General features: G+C 39.3%; 1 protein-coding gene across 2 annotated transcripts in view; it reads right to left on the bottom strand.

The window, feature by feature from the left end:
* The window catches only part of BLNK (B cell linker), a 103,046-nt gene that overhangs the window by 29,129 nt on the left and 52,293 nt on the right, over nt 1-21,624 (bottom strand). The window contains exons 4-8 of one of the 2 annotated variants that reach the window (XM_036736363.1): nt 17,526-17,566; nt 14,040-14,196; nt 7,728-7,885; nt 4,946-5,027; nt 1,176-1,256 (exon numbers count right to left, since the gene is read on the bottom strand). In XM_036736363.1, coding sequence (XP_036592258.1) covers nt 1,176-1,256; nt 4,946-5,027; nt 7,728-7,885; nt 14,040-14,196; nt 17,526-17,566 — 519 coding nt within the window. The remainder of the gene's footprint in view (nt 1-1,175; nt 1,257-4,945; nt 5,028-7,727; nt 7,886-14,039; nt 14,197-17,525; nt 17,567-21,624) is intronic. The other variant, XM_036736365.1, reaches the window with a different exon arrangement.

The raw sequence follows: 21,624 nt of genomic DNA, 5'->3' as shown, positions 1-21,624 counted from the left end.
GACTGGGGGCATGGTGGTATCCTTAACATAAATAGAGAGGATACAAAGGCGTGGGTAAGTTGCAAGTAGCTGGGGGAGATAATGAGTCTTGTGTTGGAATATGCTGAGTTTGAGATGCCTATGGTATATCCAATGAGAAATGTCTAGTAGGCAGCTGATGATGGAGGAGCTGATAGAATGAGAAGGAATTTAAAAAAAAAAAACAACCCATTGCTTTCTGTAGAAGAATAATAGAGAAATAACAATCCTTTTTGTAGTACCTACTTTCTAGGGAATTAGAAATACATGCCTTATCCTGCCCTTCCATTGAAAATATAAGGGCTTACAATGTATTCTCTTGAATTCCTAACCATAATTAAATCACCACGGGCTTTAATCTCTCAGCTAGTTTGGATAGGAGCTATCCCATCGTGTGGACGCAGATGCTGACTTTGGCTCTGAGCTGCTTCTAATAGGTAATGTTCAACAAGGCACACAGAACCTAGGGTGCAATGATAAATCCAGCACTTCTAACTAATTTTCATATATTAATCTGGACAAGTTAATTCATATTTCTGTGTCTTGGCTATTTCCCCACATTCCCTTTATAACATCAACCGATAATCAGGATTAGCCCTATGATGATTGCTGTATGTTAAAATGAATGTATTATAAAAGTTGTAAAAAATTCTTAATTTGATTTGAATAAAATATGAGCCAATAATTTTTTTTGAAAAACAGAATGAATTAAAAATCACACAAACCCCAACATTAATGAAAGGTGGAAGGAAGCCTTTCACATAGTTATTAATTATTATTTGTACAGTCTCCATTTAGATCTGTCTTTTGCTTCTGTTCCTTGTGTTGATAACTTTTTTGTTGCATTATGATCTATAAAGGATATATTCTGTATTTCTGCTTTCTTAAATTTGCTTGTAATTTTTTTGTGCCTTAATTTATAGTCTATTTTTCTAAAGGTACTAAGTGGTACTCAGAAATATATATAGATATATATCTATATCTATATATATATAGATATATCTATATATATATATATATCCTTCTTAGTGCTCCCTTTCAGAAGATGTCAAAATTCTTTTAGCTCTATAATTCTTGCATCCTTATCTTTGTCCTGCTATGTGATCCATCTAGATTATTTAATTTAGTCTGATTTAAAAAAAAAATCTATACTCTACCTGGGGCTAAAGCAGGTATGGGTGGAGGAGAGGTTGGTGGTGCAGAACTAGAAGGTTTGATGGATCTGTTCACCTTGGGAGCTTTAAAATAAATAATTATTTATTAAAGACATGTCCTACCTAAGAAAAATCCGTATTTATGGCAAAAACAAATCATAGAAAGATTCTTTCATTAGAACCTGATAGCCTACTGAAGGGGTCAAATGAAATCCCTTACAAATGATGCCAAACAGCAAAGTAGATAAGTTATTAAGAAAAAAATAAAAAATAAGCTTCTTGAGAAAAAATGTTAGTAAAATCATATTATTGCAACCCCATGGAACATTAAAACTATTTTATTGTAATAGAGTTTGGCTAGAAATAACAGTACTAAAAAAAATTAATTAAAAAAAATAACAGTACTAATATTGCTGGACCTGAAGATAAAATGGGGTTAACTCCCAACATCTTTGTATCTTTGTGGTTAGTGTCTGTCTGTCTGTCTGTCTCTCTCGCAAACACACACACACGCAGACATACACACATGGACACACAGACAGACAGACACACTTTCCCCCTCTACCATATCTACATCTTATTTTTGATGGTGTTTTTCTCCATGCGTGTTCTGGGAACTCAGGCAAATTTTGCGTAGGTTGTTATGATATTTGAGGAGATAAAGGCTGACAGCAGGTAAGGACAATCACTACTTTATGAAGGAACAAAAGCTTAGGTCTGGTCTCCTTTGAAAGCAAACTAACTTAATTATTGCATGACCAGGTTGGACAAAACATTTAACCATGTTTACTGTCTAGAATTATTGTTGTTTATCCTTCATCCTGGAAGAGGACTAATGACATCACGAGGGTGTCATCTTGACTTGCACGTCAGTTGCATTTAAGTGAGGCAGAACTGCGTCAAGTCATCAACCTCAGTAGCTGCATTGAAGAAAGAATGGTTTCCAAGAATCATCTAAGGAGGTATGAAAATGGCTTCGCTACAGAGGATGCATCTTTGTCATTGCATTCTTCAGAATGGAATTTTATAAGTGGGAGTTTTTACCTTTTTTTCTTTCTTTTAAAAATATTTTTTAAAATTTTGTTTTCAGTTTCAAATTCTCTCCTTCCCTCCACCCCTCCCCCACCCATTGAAAAGGCAAGAAACGTGATGCCCATTATACATATTACATCATATAAAACACATTTCCACATCAGTCACATTGCAAGAGGAAAAAAAGTAAGAAAATTAAGTGAAAAAAATCCTTCAACCTTCACTCAGAGTTCAGCAGTTCTCTCTCTCTCTCTCTCGGAGGCTAACGTCTTTCATTATGAGTGCTTTGGAATTCTTGTGGATCATTGCACTGATCAGAGTAGCCAGGTCTTTCATAGTTGATTGTCTTTACAATACTGCTGTTACCACGTACCATATTCTCCTAGTTCTGCTCACTTCACTTCGCTTAACCGAGAGTTTTTAAAAGAATATTTTTCTTGAGATAGAGATAAAGACAATTGCAACAGATCAGTCACATAGGGACCATTGCACTCTTCCACGAATTTGGCCTCAAGAAAACAGTTTCTGATATGTTTTCAGTATCTTTATAGAATATGCATTTTGATATTTCGAAAGTATTAAAAATAAATCATCGTAATCAATCAACAAATATTTATTAAATGCTTACTATGCCCTGTACTTTGTGGTGGGGACACAAACACAGAAGCAAGACAGACTTTCCACCAAATAAAGAAAAAGAAATGGTGGTAAAAAAAAAAAGACAGACCCTTCTCTCAAAGGGCTTATATTATTTTAATATAGTTTAAATATAGTAATATGTTTCATATATTATTATATATTTTAATTGAAATTATAATTAAAATGTATTTAGTAATAATTTTATTAAAGTATTTCAAATTCTAAAGAGAAGCATAATTTTCTTTTTAAATATCTGATTTTTAAATGTCTGCTGATAAGATTTTTCATCTTCATTCCATGTTAGCTTCTTGACATCTGCCCTGCCACCCTTCAGTTTTCCATCTGTTGTTGTTGTCGTTCAGTCATTAGAGTCGTGTCCAACCCTTTATGACCCCATTTGAGGTTTTCTTCACAAAGATGCCGGAGTGGTTTGCCATTTCTTTCTCCAGCTCATTTTACAGATGATGAAACTGAAGAAACAGCGTTAAATAATTTGCCCAACCTGAGGAGGGAATACCATCCATACTCAGTTGTGTATCTTACCCCACAGGAAAGAAGAGGGAGGAAGATAAAAAAAAATAAAAGGGGGGGGATGATGGAGGGGAGGGCAGATGGGGGTGAAGGTAATCAAAAACAAACACTTTGGAAAGGAGACAGGGTCAAGGGAGAAAATTCAATAAAGCGGGATGGGTTGGGAAGGAGCAAAAGGTAGTTAGTCTTTCACAACATGAGTATTGTGGAAGGTTTATACATAATGATACACATGTGGCCTAGGTTGAATTGCTCGACTTCTTAGGGAGGATGGGTGGGAAGGGAAGAGGGGAGAGAATTTGGAACTCAAAGGTTTAAAATTAGATGTTCAAAAACAAAAAAAAAAAGTTTTTGCATGCAATTAAAAAATAAGATACACAGGCAATGGGGCGTAGAAATTTATCTTGCCCTACAAGAAAGGAAGGGAAAAGGGGATGAGAGAGGAGGGGGGTGATAGAGGGGAGGGCTGACTGGGGAACAGGGCAACCAGAATATACGCCATCTTGGAGTGGGGGGGGGAGGGTAGAAATGGGGAGAAAATTTGTAATTCAAACTATTGTGAAAATCAATGCTGAAAACTAAATATGTCAAATAAATAAATTTAAATTAAAAATAATTTGCCCAGGGTCACCCAGCTAGTAAATGTCACAGATTAGATTTGAACACAGGAACATAAGTCTTCCTAACTTCATGCCTAGCACTCTATCCACTGTGCCACCTAGCTGCCCATTATATCTCTTGCACTGAGGTCTTAGAGCACCTAGGTGGCACAGTAGCTAGAGCCCCGGGCCTGGAGTCAGGAAGACGTGAGTTCAAATATGGCCATAAACATTTACTAGCTGTGTGACCCTGGACAGGTCACTTAACCTTGTTTGCCTCAGTTTCCTTATATGTACAATGAATTACAGAAGGAAATGGCAAACCACTCTAATACCCTTGTCAAGAAAACCCAAAATGGGTTCACGAAGAGTAAGACGAGACTGAAATGACTGAACAACAAAAACTAAGCCCTTAATGGAATCAATACCACCATTGCTTTTGGAAAGGGTTCATCAATCTAGGGACCAATTGTTCTACTTGCTATCCCTGTGACTTCCTAGATCAAAAACACTTTCCCCTGGCTACCAGTCCTCTATATGTATTGTATCTTCCCGTTAGAATGTAAGCTTCTTGAGATCAGGAACTGTATATTTGTAGCCCCAACACTAAATACAATGCCCAGGAAATAGTATTCATTTAATAAGTTCATACTATAAATATAATCATTTAAATAAAATTTAATTTTAAAAGAATTAAACTTTACCTATTTATGAAATCATTTCTCTATTAAGTTACATTAGGTCAATCTGCCAACATAACTTAAAGTTCATTTGCTAATGTGAAAATATCACGGAGCAGGGAGAGGTGTATTCTGAACATGGTATTGACTCACCTGAAGCTCAGGGGCCTAGCAGCCAAAGACAGCTATAGCTGCTTAGGTAAAATGGCCATTTTTAAGCCCAAGCTTACCACCCAATAGCTGTATATGCTGATCAGGTGCTAGAATTTATCTGTAATGTCCATGGTCTTACCTTGCTCAGATGGCAGTGAATTGCTTTCTGTAGGATGGATGTAGTTTTCATCTTCATCCTCAACAGGAACCACATAATCAGTCTTTAAAAGTACAGAGATAAAAGAAATCATTGCTTAGTGTTCTCCAGAGGACCATCCTAAATCAACAGGAAAGGCTCTAGGGGAACCTCAAATGTCCCTTCTGTCTTAACACAACTCTTGGTTGCCCACCTTCCTTGGTACTGGAGCCATGCCTCAATCAGATATAAGATTATGGGACTTGTGGACCTGGAACAGGTAGGGGTGGGATGGGAAGAGACCTTGAGACCAAGTGAAATAACACTCTGAAGTCTTGTGGTTGGGCCAAGGGAACCAGAGCACTGAGCCTACCTTGGGCTGGAATTTTGTCACCCATAGCAACAGGGCTCAGACCCTCAGCCTGTGGTAAGAGCTGGTCCCTCACCACAAATGCTGCCACAGCAAAGACAGTCCTGGCCAGCTGGGCTTCTGCAACCTTCTCTACTATCAATCCTGCATCTCTTCCTGTCCCCTTCACCCCATCTTTTCCTCTCTTTTCTCTCTTATTTTCTCATGTTGATTTCTTCCCATTCTGCAAAGACTGATAAGAAATACGGTCACTGAAATGTACCCCCTTGTATCTCTACTTGTATGGAGATACCCTCAAAAGCTACCCCAAGTTTGTTTTAATGTGCTATGTGGGTCAGTATCCACTCAAAACCATTGCTCATGATCTCCTACTGACGTAGTTGTGAATGTGTGCCCGAGGACATGTTAATTCAATCAAAGACATTTACTTTAATGGCATAGCAACTGAAGAGAAGAGAGAAATTTACCTGTTCTCTCCCTGCCCCCACTATGAGGGGCGCACATAGGTTACATTATCCCACAAGTGGATATAGTATACATCATAGGTGGGTACATTCTACCACCAGTGGAGAGGGCACACATGTTCCTTATGTGTGTACCCTTCTTACTTAAGGCACAGTGTCCTGGGGGAGAGTGTGCTCTCATATGCATGTAAAGGAAATCTTCCCATGTCATTTTGTTTGCTTTGCTGTTTTGTTTGAACTAATGTGTTATCTGGCTGACCAAAAGTACACAATGGGAGGAATACAGTGGAAAAAGCATTGGCTCAGAGCCAAGGGGCCTCATTTCAAATCCTGCCTTGATATTTACTCCTTTGAGACCTTCAGCAAGTCCCTCCCTGGGCTTCTGTTTTCTCATCAGTAAAAGGATGGAGTTGGGCTGTGTGGTCTCTAAGGTCTTTTCCAGTTCTAGCTATGGGATCTCATGATCCCGTGGCTTTGAATGGATGCTGACCCACACTGTACTTTGAAACTGAGGCAGATTTTCTAGGACACCCACATGTGAGAAAGTGTATTAGGGAATACTAGAAAATAAGTAAACCTTTTCCCTTAGTGATATTGTTTGCATTGCACTACAAAGAGAAAGCAACAAAAAAATCATCCCTAGAAATCTGTTATTTTCCCTCTAAGCCAGAATTTCAAAGAAACCCATATTCTCTTGAAAATTAATGTGAATTTCAAACACTTGTAGCTTATTGCTTAAAAAGCACCGACTATTTATACCAGGCCAGAGACGAGTTGACTTGCTGTTGATGGAGCACCTTAGGAAAGGAGCCAATGTGTGAGGGATGATGGGGAAGGAGGGGTTAAGAAGAGTTTTTAGAGGAGGTGAGAAGGTACCTACTTCATAATTCCTCCCTGGGATACCTTTTAAAGTGGACACCATATCACAAACTCCACTTTCCCCGTCTTTTCTTCTTTTCCATCTCAGAAGTGAGAGCAGACAGTCAAAGAGTCGGAGAGAAGAGAAAACAGAATTATGAAGAAATTCAGTGGAGCAGAAAAGGAAAAGAGGAAGAAGGAAAAAGAAAAACGCAGAAAAAAGGGAATTGAGGGCTAGAGGAAGGGGACAAAGGTGAGGGGGACTGATCCACACTTGGCACCATATCATTACTCAGGGCCATAACTCAGGGCCAGGCAGTTGATGAGCATTTATTAAGCTCTTGGGAACCCTGCCCTACTTTGGGATGTATAGACCCCAGGTGTATGTCCCCACACATCAGTTCACTATTTATATTTTCAATACTTCCATAACTACTTCTGGGGTCCCATTAGTACAAAATTTCTTCACATTGGCTGCTTCTAAGAAAGTGTTAGAATGAGATCCTACATAAGGCTTTTCTTGTGCATGGAATGTTCTTCATCTCTGCCGCTTAACTTTCCTGGCTTCCGTCAAGACCCAACTCAAATCTCACCTTCTACAGGAGGTCTTTACATGCTCCCCACCTACCCACCCAGCTGGTAGTAGCTTCCCTTTGAGACAACCTTCTGCCTACTTGTAATTTATATGTTGCCATTAAAAGGTGACATCATTGAGGGCAGGGACCCTGTTTCTGCCTTTGTATTCCTGACATTATGGCTGATTGACTGTAGGAATTTACACATTCAAGAAGTTTGAGCAGTTATGAAGATGAAGACCCCAGAGTGGTAATCCCGCCCCCTTCACTGTTTACTTTGTACATATTGAGTATCTCCTCATGTGTATATACATACTACACACTCAGACAGACTATAAGCTCCTTAAGGGCAGGGACGATTTTGTTTTTGCCTTTGTATCACTTGTGTCTAGCACAAAGCTGGTGCTTAATACATGTTTGTTGACCGACAGAGTGTTTTGCGAAGGTCAGCTCAGAGACCAAGGTGACCTTTGCAACAAAGTGTATGGAAGAGCTTTTGCCATTAGTATGAAGATTACCTCATCTTCCAAGCAGTTTTTTGACTTTGGTGAGAGCTGAGGCTTCTGCGGAAGAGGTACCTGCAAAGAGGAGAGTGTTGTTTTCTGGGAAGGCCAGCTTGCTTTATTTGGAAGTGTCTTGCTGAAAGGTGGAGAATGTCTCTGGTTTGATCGATTATCTTTAAAGAAAAACACACACATAAACACAACATAAATTTAACTCCTAATTATTCAGTGTTTGGAATTCCTTTGGGAGATTTTTAAAATTTTAAAATAAAAGTCATTCTTGAAAGGTGTATAGCACAATTTCATACATAGAATCCTCTTTTGTCATTGTCTTATATCATAAAGTTATAGATGTTTTTCTATGGAAAAAAAACCTACTGATTGAACTGAAAACTTCAAGTGGCTGGAGTTTGAAATCAGGTCTTCTGTCTCCATACCCAATGCTCTTTTTTCCTCTGGGTATAGGATTTTATGGGAACTTCTGGGAACCATGGGTCAGACTGGACTGCTCAAAAAACAGCCTGTCTCGGTTATAGTGAAGAAATGTTTTTCCTTTTCTTGGATTGATTTCGAAATCACATGGAATTTCATGGTCATTCTTAGTATATGCTACCCCCCACAGGGGGCCCTAGTGTCACAGGAATCAGGAAATATACAAGGGTCCTGAATTTGAATGCAGATAGTCTTTAGTTAGGCATAATAATAGGAAAGAGCTCTGGGATGGCAGATCCAAAATGGTGGAGGATTTAAAAATCAATTTTTAAAATTGATTCTCAAATGTGGCATCAGATGGGCATGTGAATATGTTATATCTGATATTCTACTGATTCACACAACAAACCCAATAATGAAGCCTCATTAAAAAACCAATTCAAGTAGAATTGGCCCCTTTCCATCCCAAGGAAGATCAGAATCATCTTTTCTATCACCTCCCCAAAGCTTTCCTTTATAGAGGGCTCATAACCTTCCTAGTTACTCCATTTTCTATCAGCTGCTCTGCTTGGCTTTGACTTCACAAAACAACATGCCTCATGCTGGGGCCCCTGGTTCCCCTTCCCTTTTTAGGTTCTTCCACTAGATTGTAAGCTTCTTGAGGGCAAGGCAAGTTTCTTTGTCTTATTTGTAGCCTCAGTGCTTAGCACAGTGCCTGGCACATAATATGCACTTAATAAATATTTATTGAGTTGAATTATCTTCTGATAGTACTTACCTTAGTTAGAAGAATTTCCCTCAATTTAAGCTGTGGCTCTCCCACTTGCCACCCCCCTCCCCCCACTTGTTTCCTTTGGAAGGGGAGATAATTAAGTATTTCATTTTCAAAGACTTTCTCTGCTAGTCTGCCAACTGAATATGGAAGTAGATATCAACAGTTATATTCAGCGTCTCAATAAAGCAGAATAAATGAACATTACAATAACTTAAAAGCAAGATTTCTAACAAATAAATTATTTTCCATACATGGTTCGGGGAGTGAGACAGTGTGGTGTGGTAGTAGGACTCAGTAAACCTGGGCTCTAGCTCCTGCCTCTGGACCTAACTTAGTTAAAGTAAATCACTTGAGCTTCCCAGGGCCTCAGTTTTCTCAGACTGGATATTGTAGACTGGTTTCAGAGGTTCCTTCTACTCTAACACCCTATGAAATTTGGGTTATCTGGGAATAACTGAGAACTGACCATGATGGAGATTTCCTAGTTTGTTTTTTTCAGTTATCACTTTAAATGAAAGTGCTGGTGTACTTGGTCACCACTAGAGGGCGACCTTACTGGACATGGGTGGTAGTATTAGCCCTGTTTGCTCTCTACTTCTTCAGATGGGGATTTGAGAACCTACAGGAATGCTTGTGTTACGCAACCAGTGATTAATAAGGTTGTGCAATCTTGTATTTCCTTGTCAAGAGATATTAACATTTAACTCTCATTTCAACAGAACTTTGAGAGAAAATCCTCCTTTGGAGCAAAGGGATAATAGGAGAAAAGCTAACGTGCCCTTTGTAAGTCTTAACTTACAGGGATCTGGGTCCTTGTTTTATACTCTACATTAAATATTTGTGTTATTCTAGTTTCATTTACAGTTTTCTTTGGCAGTATTTCAAAATGCCCACGTCTGCTGATCTTTCTAGTCACCTGTACTGCAAATGCCAGTAGTTTCTTTGTTTTTCTTTTGGGTTTGGGGGAGGGACAGGGTTTCCTCTTTAGTGAAAAAGAATACTGGAGGGAGGGTAGAAATGGGGAAAAAATTTGTAATTCAAACTTTTGTGAAAATCAGTGCTGAAAACTAAATATATTAAATAAATTTAAAAAAAAAGAAAAAGAGTACTGGAATTGAAGTATGAGTGCGTAAGTTTGAATTCTACCTGTGGTAATTCCTAGCAATATAATCATTAGCAAGCCACTTAACTTGTCTCATTTTCCTTATCTGTAAAATGGGCATGACAAATGAGATTATGTTTGTGAATTGCTTTGAAAGACTTAGGGTTTGAATGGCTGAACAAGTTGTGGTACTTGACTGTGGTGGCATACTATTGCTCTATAAGAAATGGGGAAGATACAGACTTCATAATAACCTGGAAAGACCTACATGATCTGATGCTGAGTGAGAGGAGCAGAACCAAGAGAACATTGTACACCACCACAGACATATTGATTCTGTGATGACTAACTTTGATAAACTTGGCACTCCTCAGCAATGCAAGGCTCAAGGACAGCTAGCTCTAAAGGACTCGTGATGGAAAAAGCGAGCTACATCCAGAGAAAGAACTGTGGAGTCTGAATGCAGATTGAGGCAAACTATTCGCTGGCTCTCTCTCTCTATTTTTTTTTTTTTGATTTTGTTTCCTCTCTCTCATGATTGGTCATAAATCTTCTTTGCAACTTGAATGTTGTATAAATAAGTTTAATGCAAAGGTTTAAGTAGAATCTATATTGGCCTGCATGCCTTCTTGGGGGTGAGGGGGGAGGGGAGGGAAGGGAGGAAAATTTGAAACTCCAGAACACGTAAAACAAGGTGTTGTAAACTAAAAATAAAAAATCTGATTAAAAAAAAAAGAAATGACAAGCAGGATGCTTTAAGAAAAACCTGGGAAGACTTATGTGAGATGAGCAGAACCAGGCGAACACTGAATAAGGATGACAAACTGAAAGACTTAGGTACTCTCAGGGATACGATAATCCATGACAACTGTGAAGGACTTAGGAAAGCTATACACCTCCAGAAAAAGGAACTGAGGGATTCTGAATGCAGAGTGAAGCATACTTTTTAAACTTTCCTTATTATTTTTTGTCAGTGTTTTATTTTGTAACATGTATAATATGTATCAAATTGCTTGCCTTCTCAAGGGGACGTAGGGAAGGGAGAGAATTTGGAACTCAAAATTTAAAAAAAACGAATGTTAAAAATTTTTGTTTACATGTAATTGAAAAAAATGTAAAATAAAGAAAGACTTAGGGTGCTATACAAATGTCATCTATGAATACTATTTATCAGTAAAAATTATTATAAACTATGTTTCTCTAGTAACTCTTAGGCTTTTGAACAAAATTTGGGGCTAGAGAAATTCAAAAGAGTACTGAACTGAGAGTCAGGGGACCTGGGTTCTAGTTCTTGTTTCGTTACTTAAATGGTCTCAGGGAAATCATTTGACTCCCCAAGTCTGTTTCCTCCTCGGTGAAATATAGATAATACCAGCTCTGCTTGTCTCATAAGGTTGTTGGGATATCTTTTAAAATGAGGCTGTGTACCTGAAAGGGAAGGAATGATAAGGATTACTGTTCCTGCTCCTGCTCCTTCGATATACTGAAGGATGACACTGTTCAACCCCTCTTAGTTCTTATTAGTGAAATGTTTTCTTCTCCAATAAAGGCAAATGGCTGAGGAAAATGGAGCAGGACTTTCACACTTCCCCTGTATGTCTCCTAGATTGTGATGTAGGTCTGGGTTCTGATTCCCTCTCCTCTCCACTTCCCACATCCTCCTACTAGAATAACCTAAGATCAGGTATCAAATAGGAATTAATCAATCATGGATGACTAAAGGTTATAGTCACAGGATCTCAAATCGAGAAAGATGCCTGAGTCCAGCCAGTCCAATCCATACCGGAATCCCCTCTGTCATATCCAACAAGTGGTCCATTATCTATGTTTTGTTTGAAGATGTCCCTAGAGGTAGAATGCACTACCTTCCAAGTCAGCCCATTCTGTTTGGGGATGCCTTTTAATGTTAGGAAGTTTTTTTTCTTATATCAAGTCTAAATATGCCTCTTAGTAACTTTCACCCAATGCTACAAGTTCTATCCTTTGGGGCTGTGACAAATTTAATCTCTCTCCTACCTTCTAGCCTTTCAAATACTTAAAAATTGTTAATTCACAGTCCCTGCCCCATCCCAATGTATTTTTTTTCTCCAGCTTTTGGACACTTTTCCAACCCAGTTTTTTTTATATCTTTTGAACGTTTTGTCTTTAAACAAAATGTCCAAGCCATAAACCAGTTTTTTAAGTTACAACCACGCCATTTTCCCTACACAGAATAAGGCATGTTTGGGCTACAAACTAATTCTGACCTTGAGATCTTTGTCTCAAGCTACACAAACTAATAAAGGGAAACATGGGAAGAGAATGTTCATTTAGAAGCAGCTGTCAGAGAGGTTCAAAGAGTTCTGGGAAGGGATACCAAAGGAGGTAGAGAACATGTGGAGTCCTTGGCAAACTTTTTTAAATAAATGCCAGTTATTATTAATGTTAGAAATAGAGGGAGAATCTCTTATGGGTATGATACAGTAGAGAGAGCTCTGGATGCTTTATTAGAGTAACTGGCTAGGTTTGAATCCTGGTTCTGCTGTTTATATAACTTGAGCCAAATCACCTCTTTGGGCTTTGGTATCTCCATCTGTAAAATAAATGGATTACATTACATGATCTCTAAGGACCCTCTGACTCAAAACCCTACTTGCAGGGGCCAATTTTCTGGTCTAGGGCTCTAAGAGGAGTCCTTGATAGAGAGAATGAATTGGTTTGCCTTGAAATAACATTGAGTGAGATAAATTCACTGTTAATTAAAATACATAAATTCTACACAAATCTCTTGTATATCTTCTGCCCTCTCCACTCACATGGCCATCACCCTAGTTCAACAATCCCTCATCAATTCTCACTTGGACTGCTATCATGTTCTTCTAATTAGACTCCCTGCCTCAATTTTCTTCCCATTCCAATCCATCCTTTAACACATTTACCAAAGTGCATATGACCATTCTTGAACTCAGGAAGATGTCTTCCAAGACTGGAGTCTGCAAAATTCATCTTCCTGAGTTCAAATTAGCCTCAGACACTTACTAGTTCTGGGACCCTGGGCAAGTCACTTAACCCAGTTTGCCCCAATGTCCTCATCTGTAAAATGAATTAGAGAAGGAAATGGCAAACCACTCTAGTATCTTTGCCAAGAAAACCCCAAATAGGATCACAAAGAGTTGGATACAACTAAAAATGGCTGAATAACAACAATATCCAAATGTGTTATCACCATGGCACTTCTTGCCCCGCCCCCACCCCATGCTCCAGTGGCTCTCTAATATGTGTATAAACTCATCTGTTGGGCATTTAAAATTCTTTACAACTTGGCCCCTTCCTATTTTCCAGTCTTCTTACACATGACTCACCTGTACACCTTCTATGCTGTTCCTCTCACAGGATGCTCAATCTGCCATCCTGATCTTTGCTCTGCCTGTCCCCCACAGACCCGATGTGCTCTGCCTCCCAACCTCTGCTTTTTAGAAAGATCTCACTTCCTTTAAGACTTGGCTGACAAGCTACCTCCTGACGGATACCTTTCCCATCCCTTTCTCCTGCCCCCAGCTCCTAATACCTTCAGCCCTCTAAGGCTACCTTTCCTTTACTCTCTAAGCATTTTTTAGGTGTGTGTTGTCTTCCCAATTTGAATGGAAATTCTTAAAGGAAGGGACTATTTTTTTTCCTCTGAATACCCAGCATTTATCACAGTGCCTGGCACATAGGTAAGTGTTTATTTCAAAGGTTTATGGATTGATTTATTTTATTTGAAGAAAATAATAATGATAGCTTATATTTTTAAAGAACTTTAAGGTTTATAAAGAACTTCTATGACATTATAAATATTATTATTCTCATGTTATAGATGGAGAAGCCAAGGCTCTTAGTGGTTAAGTGGTTTGCCCATAATCACCCTGTTAGGAACCAGGACATAAAACTAAGATCTTTAGTCTCCACAAAGGCCAGGAACAAATTTAAGTCCCTACTTTACACGTATATTTATATGCACTAGCATAGATACTAGAGAGATGACTAGAGAGAGTCTTACCTGCATATTCTCCTTTGGAAAATGGAAGTGGAGGGGGAAGCTTCCTTTTTTCTTTTTCTGTAGGAGGAGGTTCATAGCTGTCATCTGTAGTTTCTTCCCCAGGTACCACATAGGTCTCTGAATCAGAGGGTTCATCTGGATTTTCATAATCACTGTCCTAGAAACACAGGTTGACTTCACTCAGTGGAAAAGCTGTGATCATGAAAAAGTTAGCCATAAAATGAATTTCTGCTAATTGTCTTTTCCCCCATTGATGCACGTTTGGAAATTGGGAGATGCAGTCTCAAAAGAAAAAGAATGCTATTTCCATGATCAAATTTCTAAAAATCACACGTTCACAAAATAAGAGGATTTTTCAGAGCAAACATTTAGTGATGATCTTCAGAATAAGACATAGAATATAACTTCAGTGTCAAGGAAAAAACTGCTTAACAACAAGAACTGCACCAAAGTGGAAAGAGTTGCCTAGAGAGGTGTTGGGTCCCTCTTCCTCGGAGGTCTTCAGATAGAGGCTGGATGACCTCTCATCGCCTTGTCAGGTGTGTGATAGTGGGGATTCCTTTCAAGCATGAATCTGACTAGATGGCTGCTGAGGTCCCTTCCCAAATACTGCTGCAAACTGAAAAACTATTGTACTCCAGCATCTTTGTCAAGGAGTCTTCGTGGTTTTTCATTACCACATTCAGTTTTTATAATTGTACCTTAACCATTTAGTTCCTTATTTTAGTTAGACCTTAAATCGAGGGTGGAAAACCTGCAGCTTTGAGGCCACATGTGGCCTGGAGGCTGCAGGTTTTGCACCCCTGATTCTCACAATTGGGATTTGCTCCATAACTGGCCACATCTCAACTTTTCGTTAGTATTATAATCAGTAATAATAATAATACTATTAACTCATGCTTACATAGTACTTTATGATTTATAAGGTACTTCCCTAACAACTACCTTGTGGAAGTACGTAGTGAAAGTATCTCTATTTTAAAAGTTGGGAAGCTGAAGCTCAAATAATTTAGGTGACCTCTATATGGTCAGGTGGCTATAAGCAACAGTCTCTTGCTGCCTTATTTTAAAGACACAAAAGAAGAAATTAAAAGGTTCGGTCTTTTCAACTTCTCATATCATGAATTCCTGCCTCTATGACACCATCCTTCCAAATCTTTCAGGAAGATGGAATTTTCTGGGTTTTGCCCACTATTCTGCAGAAATTCTCTGATCACTATTTCAACTTTTCTTTCCTTGGAACAGCCTAGGATAGCATAAAAAGCACTGTATTTAGAGGCAGGAGACCTAGGCTCTAGTCCCAATTATACCACTAATTTCTTGTGTGACTTTAGATAAATACTTTTTTACATTTCTGGGGTCTCGTTTCCATTGGTCCCCCTTTCTCCCCTCCCACTGATTTCTCCACCCCTCATAACCTGGCTTCCAATCCCTCCCCCATTTAGCAAAGACTACCTTGCAAGCTTGCTAGTTATGTTTTCATTGTTGAATCCCATGGCTCTTTCTCAGTTTTCATCCTTCTTGGCCTTTCTGAAGCCATTTGATACAGTGTCTTGGACACTCTCTACTGACAGACCACTCCCTTCTGGTTCCTTCCCAACCTATATAATAGCTCCTCAGTCTCCTTTCCTGGATTTTTTTATTGGTGGAATGTAATGAATATTAATTCAGACAAGTTGCATTTGAGATCCCTAAAAGGTACTCAGTTACAAATTACAATAAGCAGTTAGGGTCAGACTAGGGCTCAGAAAAGATATTAGGGCTGGGGTTCACATGTATAGGAATAGTAATTAAACCCATGACAACTCATGAGATCACCTAAGAAGAGAATATACAGAGAGAAGGCCCAGGATAGAACCTTAGAGGATACCCATTATTAGGGGGTCAGATGTGGCATAAAAATATGTATCTCTATGTACACTATGTAAAAGTGTATTATGTATATTAATGTGCACTTGATTAAAATTAGACACATATTTTCTTAAGCTGAATCTACCTAAGGCAAGAAGAGTCGATCTAGGCTCTCAGAGAAGCACAGAACTTTTGAGTTGGAAGTGACCTCAGCTTACAACCAAAGAATTTATACCACACTTAACATTATATACTCAAATTGACTTTCCAGTCTTTGCTTGAAGGAGAACACTTCCATTGCTTGGGGAAACCAACCAACTGCTAAGACATCCTATTTCACTTTTGGCCAGCCCTAACTATTAGGAAGCTTTTCCTGACATCAATCTCAAGTTGGCTTCTTTGCCAATTCTCTATATTGCTTCTATCTGTGATCCCTGGAGCTAAATTGAAAAAGCCTAAAGCTTCTTATTGTACTATTTCAAGAACTTGAAGGTAATTATCACCTTCCTCCTTACTTCTCCTTTCCCCCAGCTTCTTCATTTTCAGACTAAACATCATTAATTCTTTTACCTAATCAATCCTAATTTTTTATGGACTTGAGACAACAGTGATCCAATTGGACCCTCAGCTTCCTGACTGGCCCCCCCTCCAAACCATCCATAATATAGTCATCAAAATAATCCGAGACATAGCTAGTCTCCAGAGTTAAGGAAATCATAATTCTATTGACTCTGACATGCTCAGACCAATATCTGAAGTACTGGGGTGAGTTCTGGGCATCTCATTTTGGGAAGTATGTTGATGAGCTGAAGAATGTACCGGAGAGGGTAACTAGCATGATGAAGGGCCTTGACACCATGCTGAAGGAGGTTTAGTTGAAGGAAGTGGGACTGTTTAACATGCAAAAGATGAAAGCTCATGGGATCATGATAGCTGTCTTCAAGTGTTCAAAAGGTGGTCACGTATAAGAGGGTTTACGCTTATTCTGTTTAGCTCCATTTTGGAAGAACTTGAAACAATGGAACAGGAGTTGCATAGAGGCAAATTTGGACTTCGTTTCTTTGTAAAGGAAAAAATTCCAAACCATTTGATCTATTCCAAAATAAAATGGGCTGCCTGAGGAAGTAGGGGGTTGCCCCTTCAATGGGGATCTTCAAACAAAGGCTGGATGCCCATTTCTCTAGTATGTTATCTAGCGGATATTATCTATATTTTTAGTTATGGGTTGGACCAGATGACTACTACTAAGGTCTCTTCCAACTCTGAGATTGTATGATTTTGTAATTCTGTGAATACCATTTAAAAAAATTGAATTAATGAGTAGCTTTTGCTTTCCGTAGGTAGTCTTTCAAGTTAATGTTTCTGGCTTTAATCAAATACATAATAACACACAACAAACATGTGGTGTAGACACGTAGATATCTTTGTAACCCATGAAAATCTAACAAAAAGGTAATGAGTCAGAAGTTATTACCTGAAAGTGTCATAAGAAGCAATATGGTATAGGAGAAAATTAGTGGAACTTGCTATGTCATTTCCCATTCAATGACCCAAAATGTATAATTTGGAAAGAAACAGCTATAATTGTCTTCTCCAGGAGCCAAACTTCCACTGACTTCAGCAAGACATACTTACAAAGTCATCTGACCACTGTTCCTCTTCATCAGCCGGACTTTCTAAAGTTGACATTAGAGGGAAAAGATCACATGAGCACACATAACAGCCAGTCTATTTCAGTTAAAAACACATGCCCAAACCACTCTTTGCCTTCCCCACTAAATACAGAACTGACCAAAATCATAGCATAAAGCCCACCTTTCCTGGTAAATGAATTCTCCCCAGTTCAGTGCAATCAACATTATTAATCAAGTGATTTGTGCAAGGAACTGTGCTAGGCACTGAAGATACAAAGACAAAAAACTTGCCCTCAAGAAGCTTACATTCTACAAGTGGATACAACATATAAACAAGAAAGACTTCTTTTAAGAGGTGACCCCTGAGAATACCATGGAAAGTAACTAAGGATCCTTAGAGCCAGGTCCAAGGAGAGAAGGCATTCCAGGCATGGCATCCAGCCTATATTCCTAGGGCACCACCCTCTAATTGGGGGGTGGAAGACTTTTCCTATAACTTTTATTTAAGGAGGGGACTCAGGCTAGTTATCTCTTCGTTTTCCACCAGGCTGCATGACTTTGGCTGGATTTCTATGTCATGCCCCAGAAACTTTTCTTATTATAAGATCACTTCAGCCCTGTAACTCACAGCTCAGAAGCACCCTCTGCCCCTGATTGCCTCTCCCTCTGACTGGAGGCTGGAGGACTCCTCCCAGAACCTCCATTTAAGAAAGGGTTAAAGAGGGTACACAGATCAGTCATCTCTTCCTTTGTCATTAATCTATACTCTCCTTGCTAGGTTTCTCCATCATGTACTGGTCTTGAGTGTTTTCTTCTCTTCTCCCCCTCTCCTCCTCCTTTTTTACTTCCTTTTATGTATTGTCTTTCTCATTAGAATGTAAAGCTCTTTAAGGGTAGGGGACTTTCTTTTTGTTTGTGTTTATATTTCCAGTGCTTAGCACAGGGCCTGGCCCAGGGTAAACATTTAATAAATACTTGTTGACTGTGTAGAGAAAGAAGATAACAGGAGATAGTATAGGGAGGAGGGCTAGGCATACATCTACAATTAGGGGGAATAATATAAATGATGCCACAGCAAAGAAAACTGCGAAGGAGTGGTCAGGAAGGTAAGAGGGGAACCAAGAGAGAGCAGTGTCAAAAAGAAAAAACCCAAACCAGAGAAGAGAGAGTGAATGGGGATGAAAAAAAAGGCTAGTAGATCTGGCAATTAAGAAATCATTTGGTAACTTTGGAGAGAGCAGTTTCAGTTGAGTGACAAGGTAAAAAGATTGCAAAGGGTGGTGGCAGGAATAAGAAGAGAGGAAACAAGAATAGATAGTATTTTCTAGGAATTTGGCTCAGAATGGAAGAAATGATATAAGTCAAGTGAGTCTGTTTTTTGGTTTTTTCTTAAAAATGTTGGGCAAAGACCCCAGAGGGTTTGTAGGTATTTAGGATGGAATCAGGAGCCAGGAAGAAATTAAAGATTAGTTAGAAAAGACATGTTAGTGAGTGAAATCTTCAGGAAAAGATGGGGAAGGATGAGAGCCAGGGAAACTATAGAGGGGCTGGCCTTGGAGAGGGCTACTTCATTATTATAGACTGGAGAGAAGGAGAGAATGAAGGATATCAAGAGGTAGTGAGATATAGAGATGGAATGAAGAGGAAACTCATGGCAAAATCATTCTATTTTCTCAAGTAAATGTGAGGTACTATCCTCTACTGAGAGCAGAGATGGTGAAGTGGGGAATTTCCAAAGGGAAAGAGAAGATTTGGGACAACCCCAATGTAGCAGGAGACAGAAAATCCATTTAGGAGGAGTGAAAAGATTGCCGGTCTGCAATGAGGATCCAGTTCAGATTAAACAACCAATTTATGATGGACTTGGCCCAGTCATATGACTTCCTACAGCTCTGGTCAGTAGCACAAGAGTAACAGCAGAGAAATTACACAAGATACTGAGCTAGATAAAATTACAGAGATAATTTTACTCAGTGATTTTTCTATCATTGTCAAGTGAGGCATCAAATGGATAGACGTCAGCTCCCCAAAGGTGTTCGTGCCATGGAGGATGTCTTATGCCAAATGCATACTATATGGTCTGACTACGATAGCTGCATCATAGATAGATCACAGTTAGGAGAGGCTTGAGGTAAAGAGATCAAATTGGAGGCAAAGGTGAAGAAGGTCTCCAGGTGGTGGCTGTTTGAGTGGGGTGGGGGACCGACGAGAAAATTGCTATGGTGTCAGAAATCACCAGAGACTCCCACATTGGGAATCACTGTTCTGAAGAAGCTTAGAGTGGGGATAAGTAAGGTAAGCTGGAAGCAGGAAGACAGACTTAGGAACTGTGACACACCTGGACTTCCTATGGAGTGGATGGTTTAATTTTGTGAATGTAACTGTATAGGCTGTGCTGGGAAGTTGGCATTCTGGTTGTACCACATGCTCAAAAAAAAGCCTTACCTTCATATATACCTTCTGATAATTAAATACCACAAAATAAAGAGAATCAAATTTCTTATCTTGGCCCCAAATTATGTGTTATCACATAACCCTTCTCCTTAACCTGTTAGCTCAGTCCTACCTTAGGTCAATTGATAGCAGAACATCTTCTCTGAACCCAGCACTGGGTGGGGCCCATTGTGGAGGGGGTAGGGCATAAGAGAAACATAAGATGGGGTCTGTGCTTTCTGGGAGTTCAAAATATAGTTGGGGAAATTCGACTAAAAATGTGAAACTATCATAGAGTGATTAAAGATAGCATATAATTAAGTGTTTAACGATATAGAGCAGACTAAAAGGTTTAAGAAGAGAGAATTCAATGTAGGCTGGAGCAATTGGGGGAAGTTTCCAAAAGGAAGTAAGTAGGACTCAGACCTGGAGCTCAGAATTAATGCTGCCTCTTGCCACAAGTCTCTCCCTACACCAGTCTGTTCTCTACTCAGCTGCCAAAGTGATCTTCCTAAAGCACAGGTCTGATCATGTCATATATGTCCATGTTTAGTTATTTTCAGTTGTGTTTGACTCATTGTGACCTCATTTGGGGTTTTCTTAGCAGAGATACTGGGGTGGTTTGCCCTTTCTTCTCCAACTCATTTTACAGATGAGGAAACCGAGGCAAACAGGTCAAGTGACTTGCTCAGGGTCACCCAGCTAGTAAATGTCTGAGGCCAGATTTGAATTCAGGAAGATGTCCACTCTGTCCACTGCCCCACCTAGCTGCCACCCCTCCACTCCCATAAATTTCAGTAGCTCTCTATAACTTCCAGGATCAAATATAAAATTGTCTGTTTGGTGTTCAAACCACTCATAACCTGCCCTCCCTATTTCCCATCTTCTTACATTTTATACCACTCTCCACTCTTCACCCTACCTCCATACTCCAAGACTTAATAGTACTGACCTCCTTGCTTTTCCTCACACTAGACCCTCCATCTCCCACCTTTGGACATTTTCACCAGTTATCCCCCATGCCTGGAATTCTCTTCCTCCTCATTTCTGCCTCTTGGCTTCTCTGGCTTCCTTCAGTGCCAGCTGGAAAATCAAACCTTCTACAGGAAGATTTTCCTGACCTCCCTCAATTTTAGTGGTTCCCCTCTACTCATTGCCTCTGTTATATCCTGTCTATATCTAGAAGAGACTTGTATATCAATGTTTGCATGTTGTCTCCTCCAATAGATGGAGCTAGCTGAGAGTAGAGTGTCTTTTGCCTTTCCTCATATCCTGCAGCACTTAGCATAGTTCATGGCAACTGGGAGGAGCTTAATAAACATTTATTGACCCAAATAAATTAATTTCACTTACTAATTTTTACTGAAAATCAGAGTGCCAATCAGACCTTTAAAGCTCATCTAATTGAACTTCCTCATTTTATCAATCAGGAAGACGAGATTCAAGTTAAGTGACTCTCGTCTGTCTGAGGTCATGTGGTTAACAAACGGTAGATTTAGCACTTGAACCCAGGCCTCCCAACTCCTGTTAAAATGGTTTTATTCCTATGTTAAAAAAAGGAAAAGATTTAGCTACATGAAAGGAGGAGGAGGAAGGGGAGGAGGAGAGAGCCCAAGGAACAGGAACAATAAGCAAATACTTAGAAGCCAGGAGTAGGGTGGGGGGCT

The sequence above is a fragment of the Trichosurus vulpecula genome, chromosome 8 (assembly GCF_011100635.1).
Source record: "Trichosurus vulpecula isolate mTriVul1 chromosome 8, mTriVul1.pri, whole genome shotgun sequence".
In the NCBI taxonomy this organism is placed as follows: Eukaryota; Metazoa; Chordata; class Mammalia; order Diprotodontia; family Phalangeridae; genus Trichosurus; species Trichosurus vulpecula.
The sequence above is the reverse complement of the archived record's forward strand: the minus strand, read 5'-3'. Positions and strand labels throughout refer to the sequence as shown.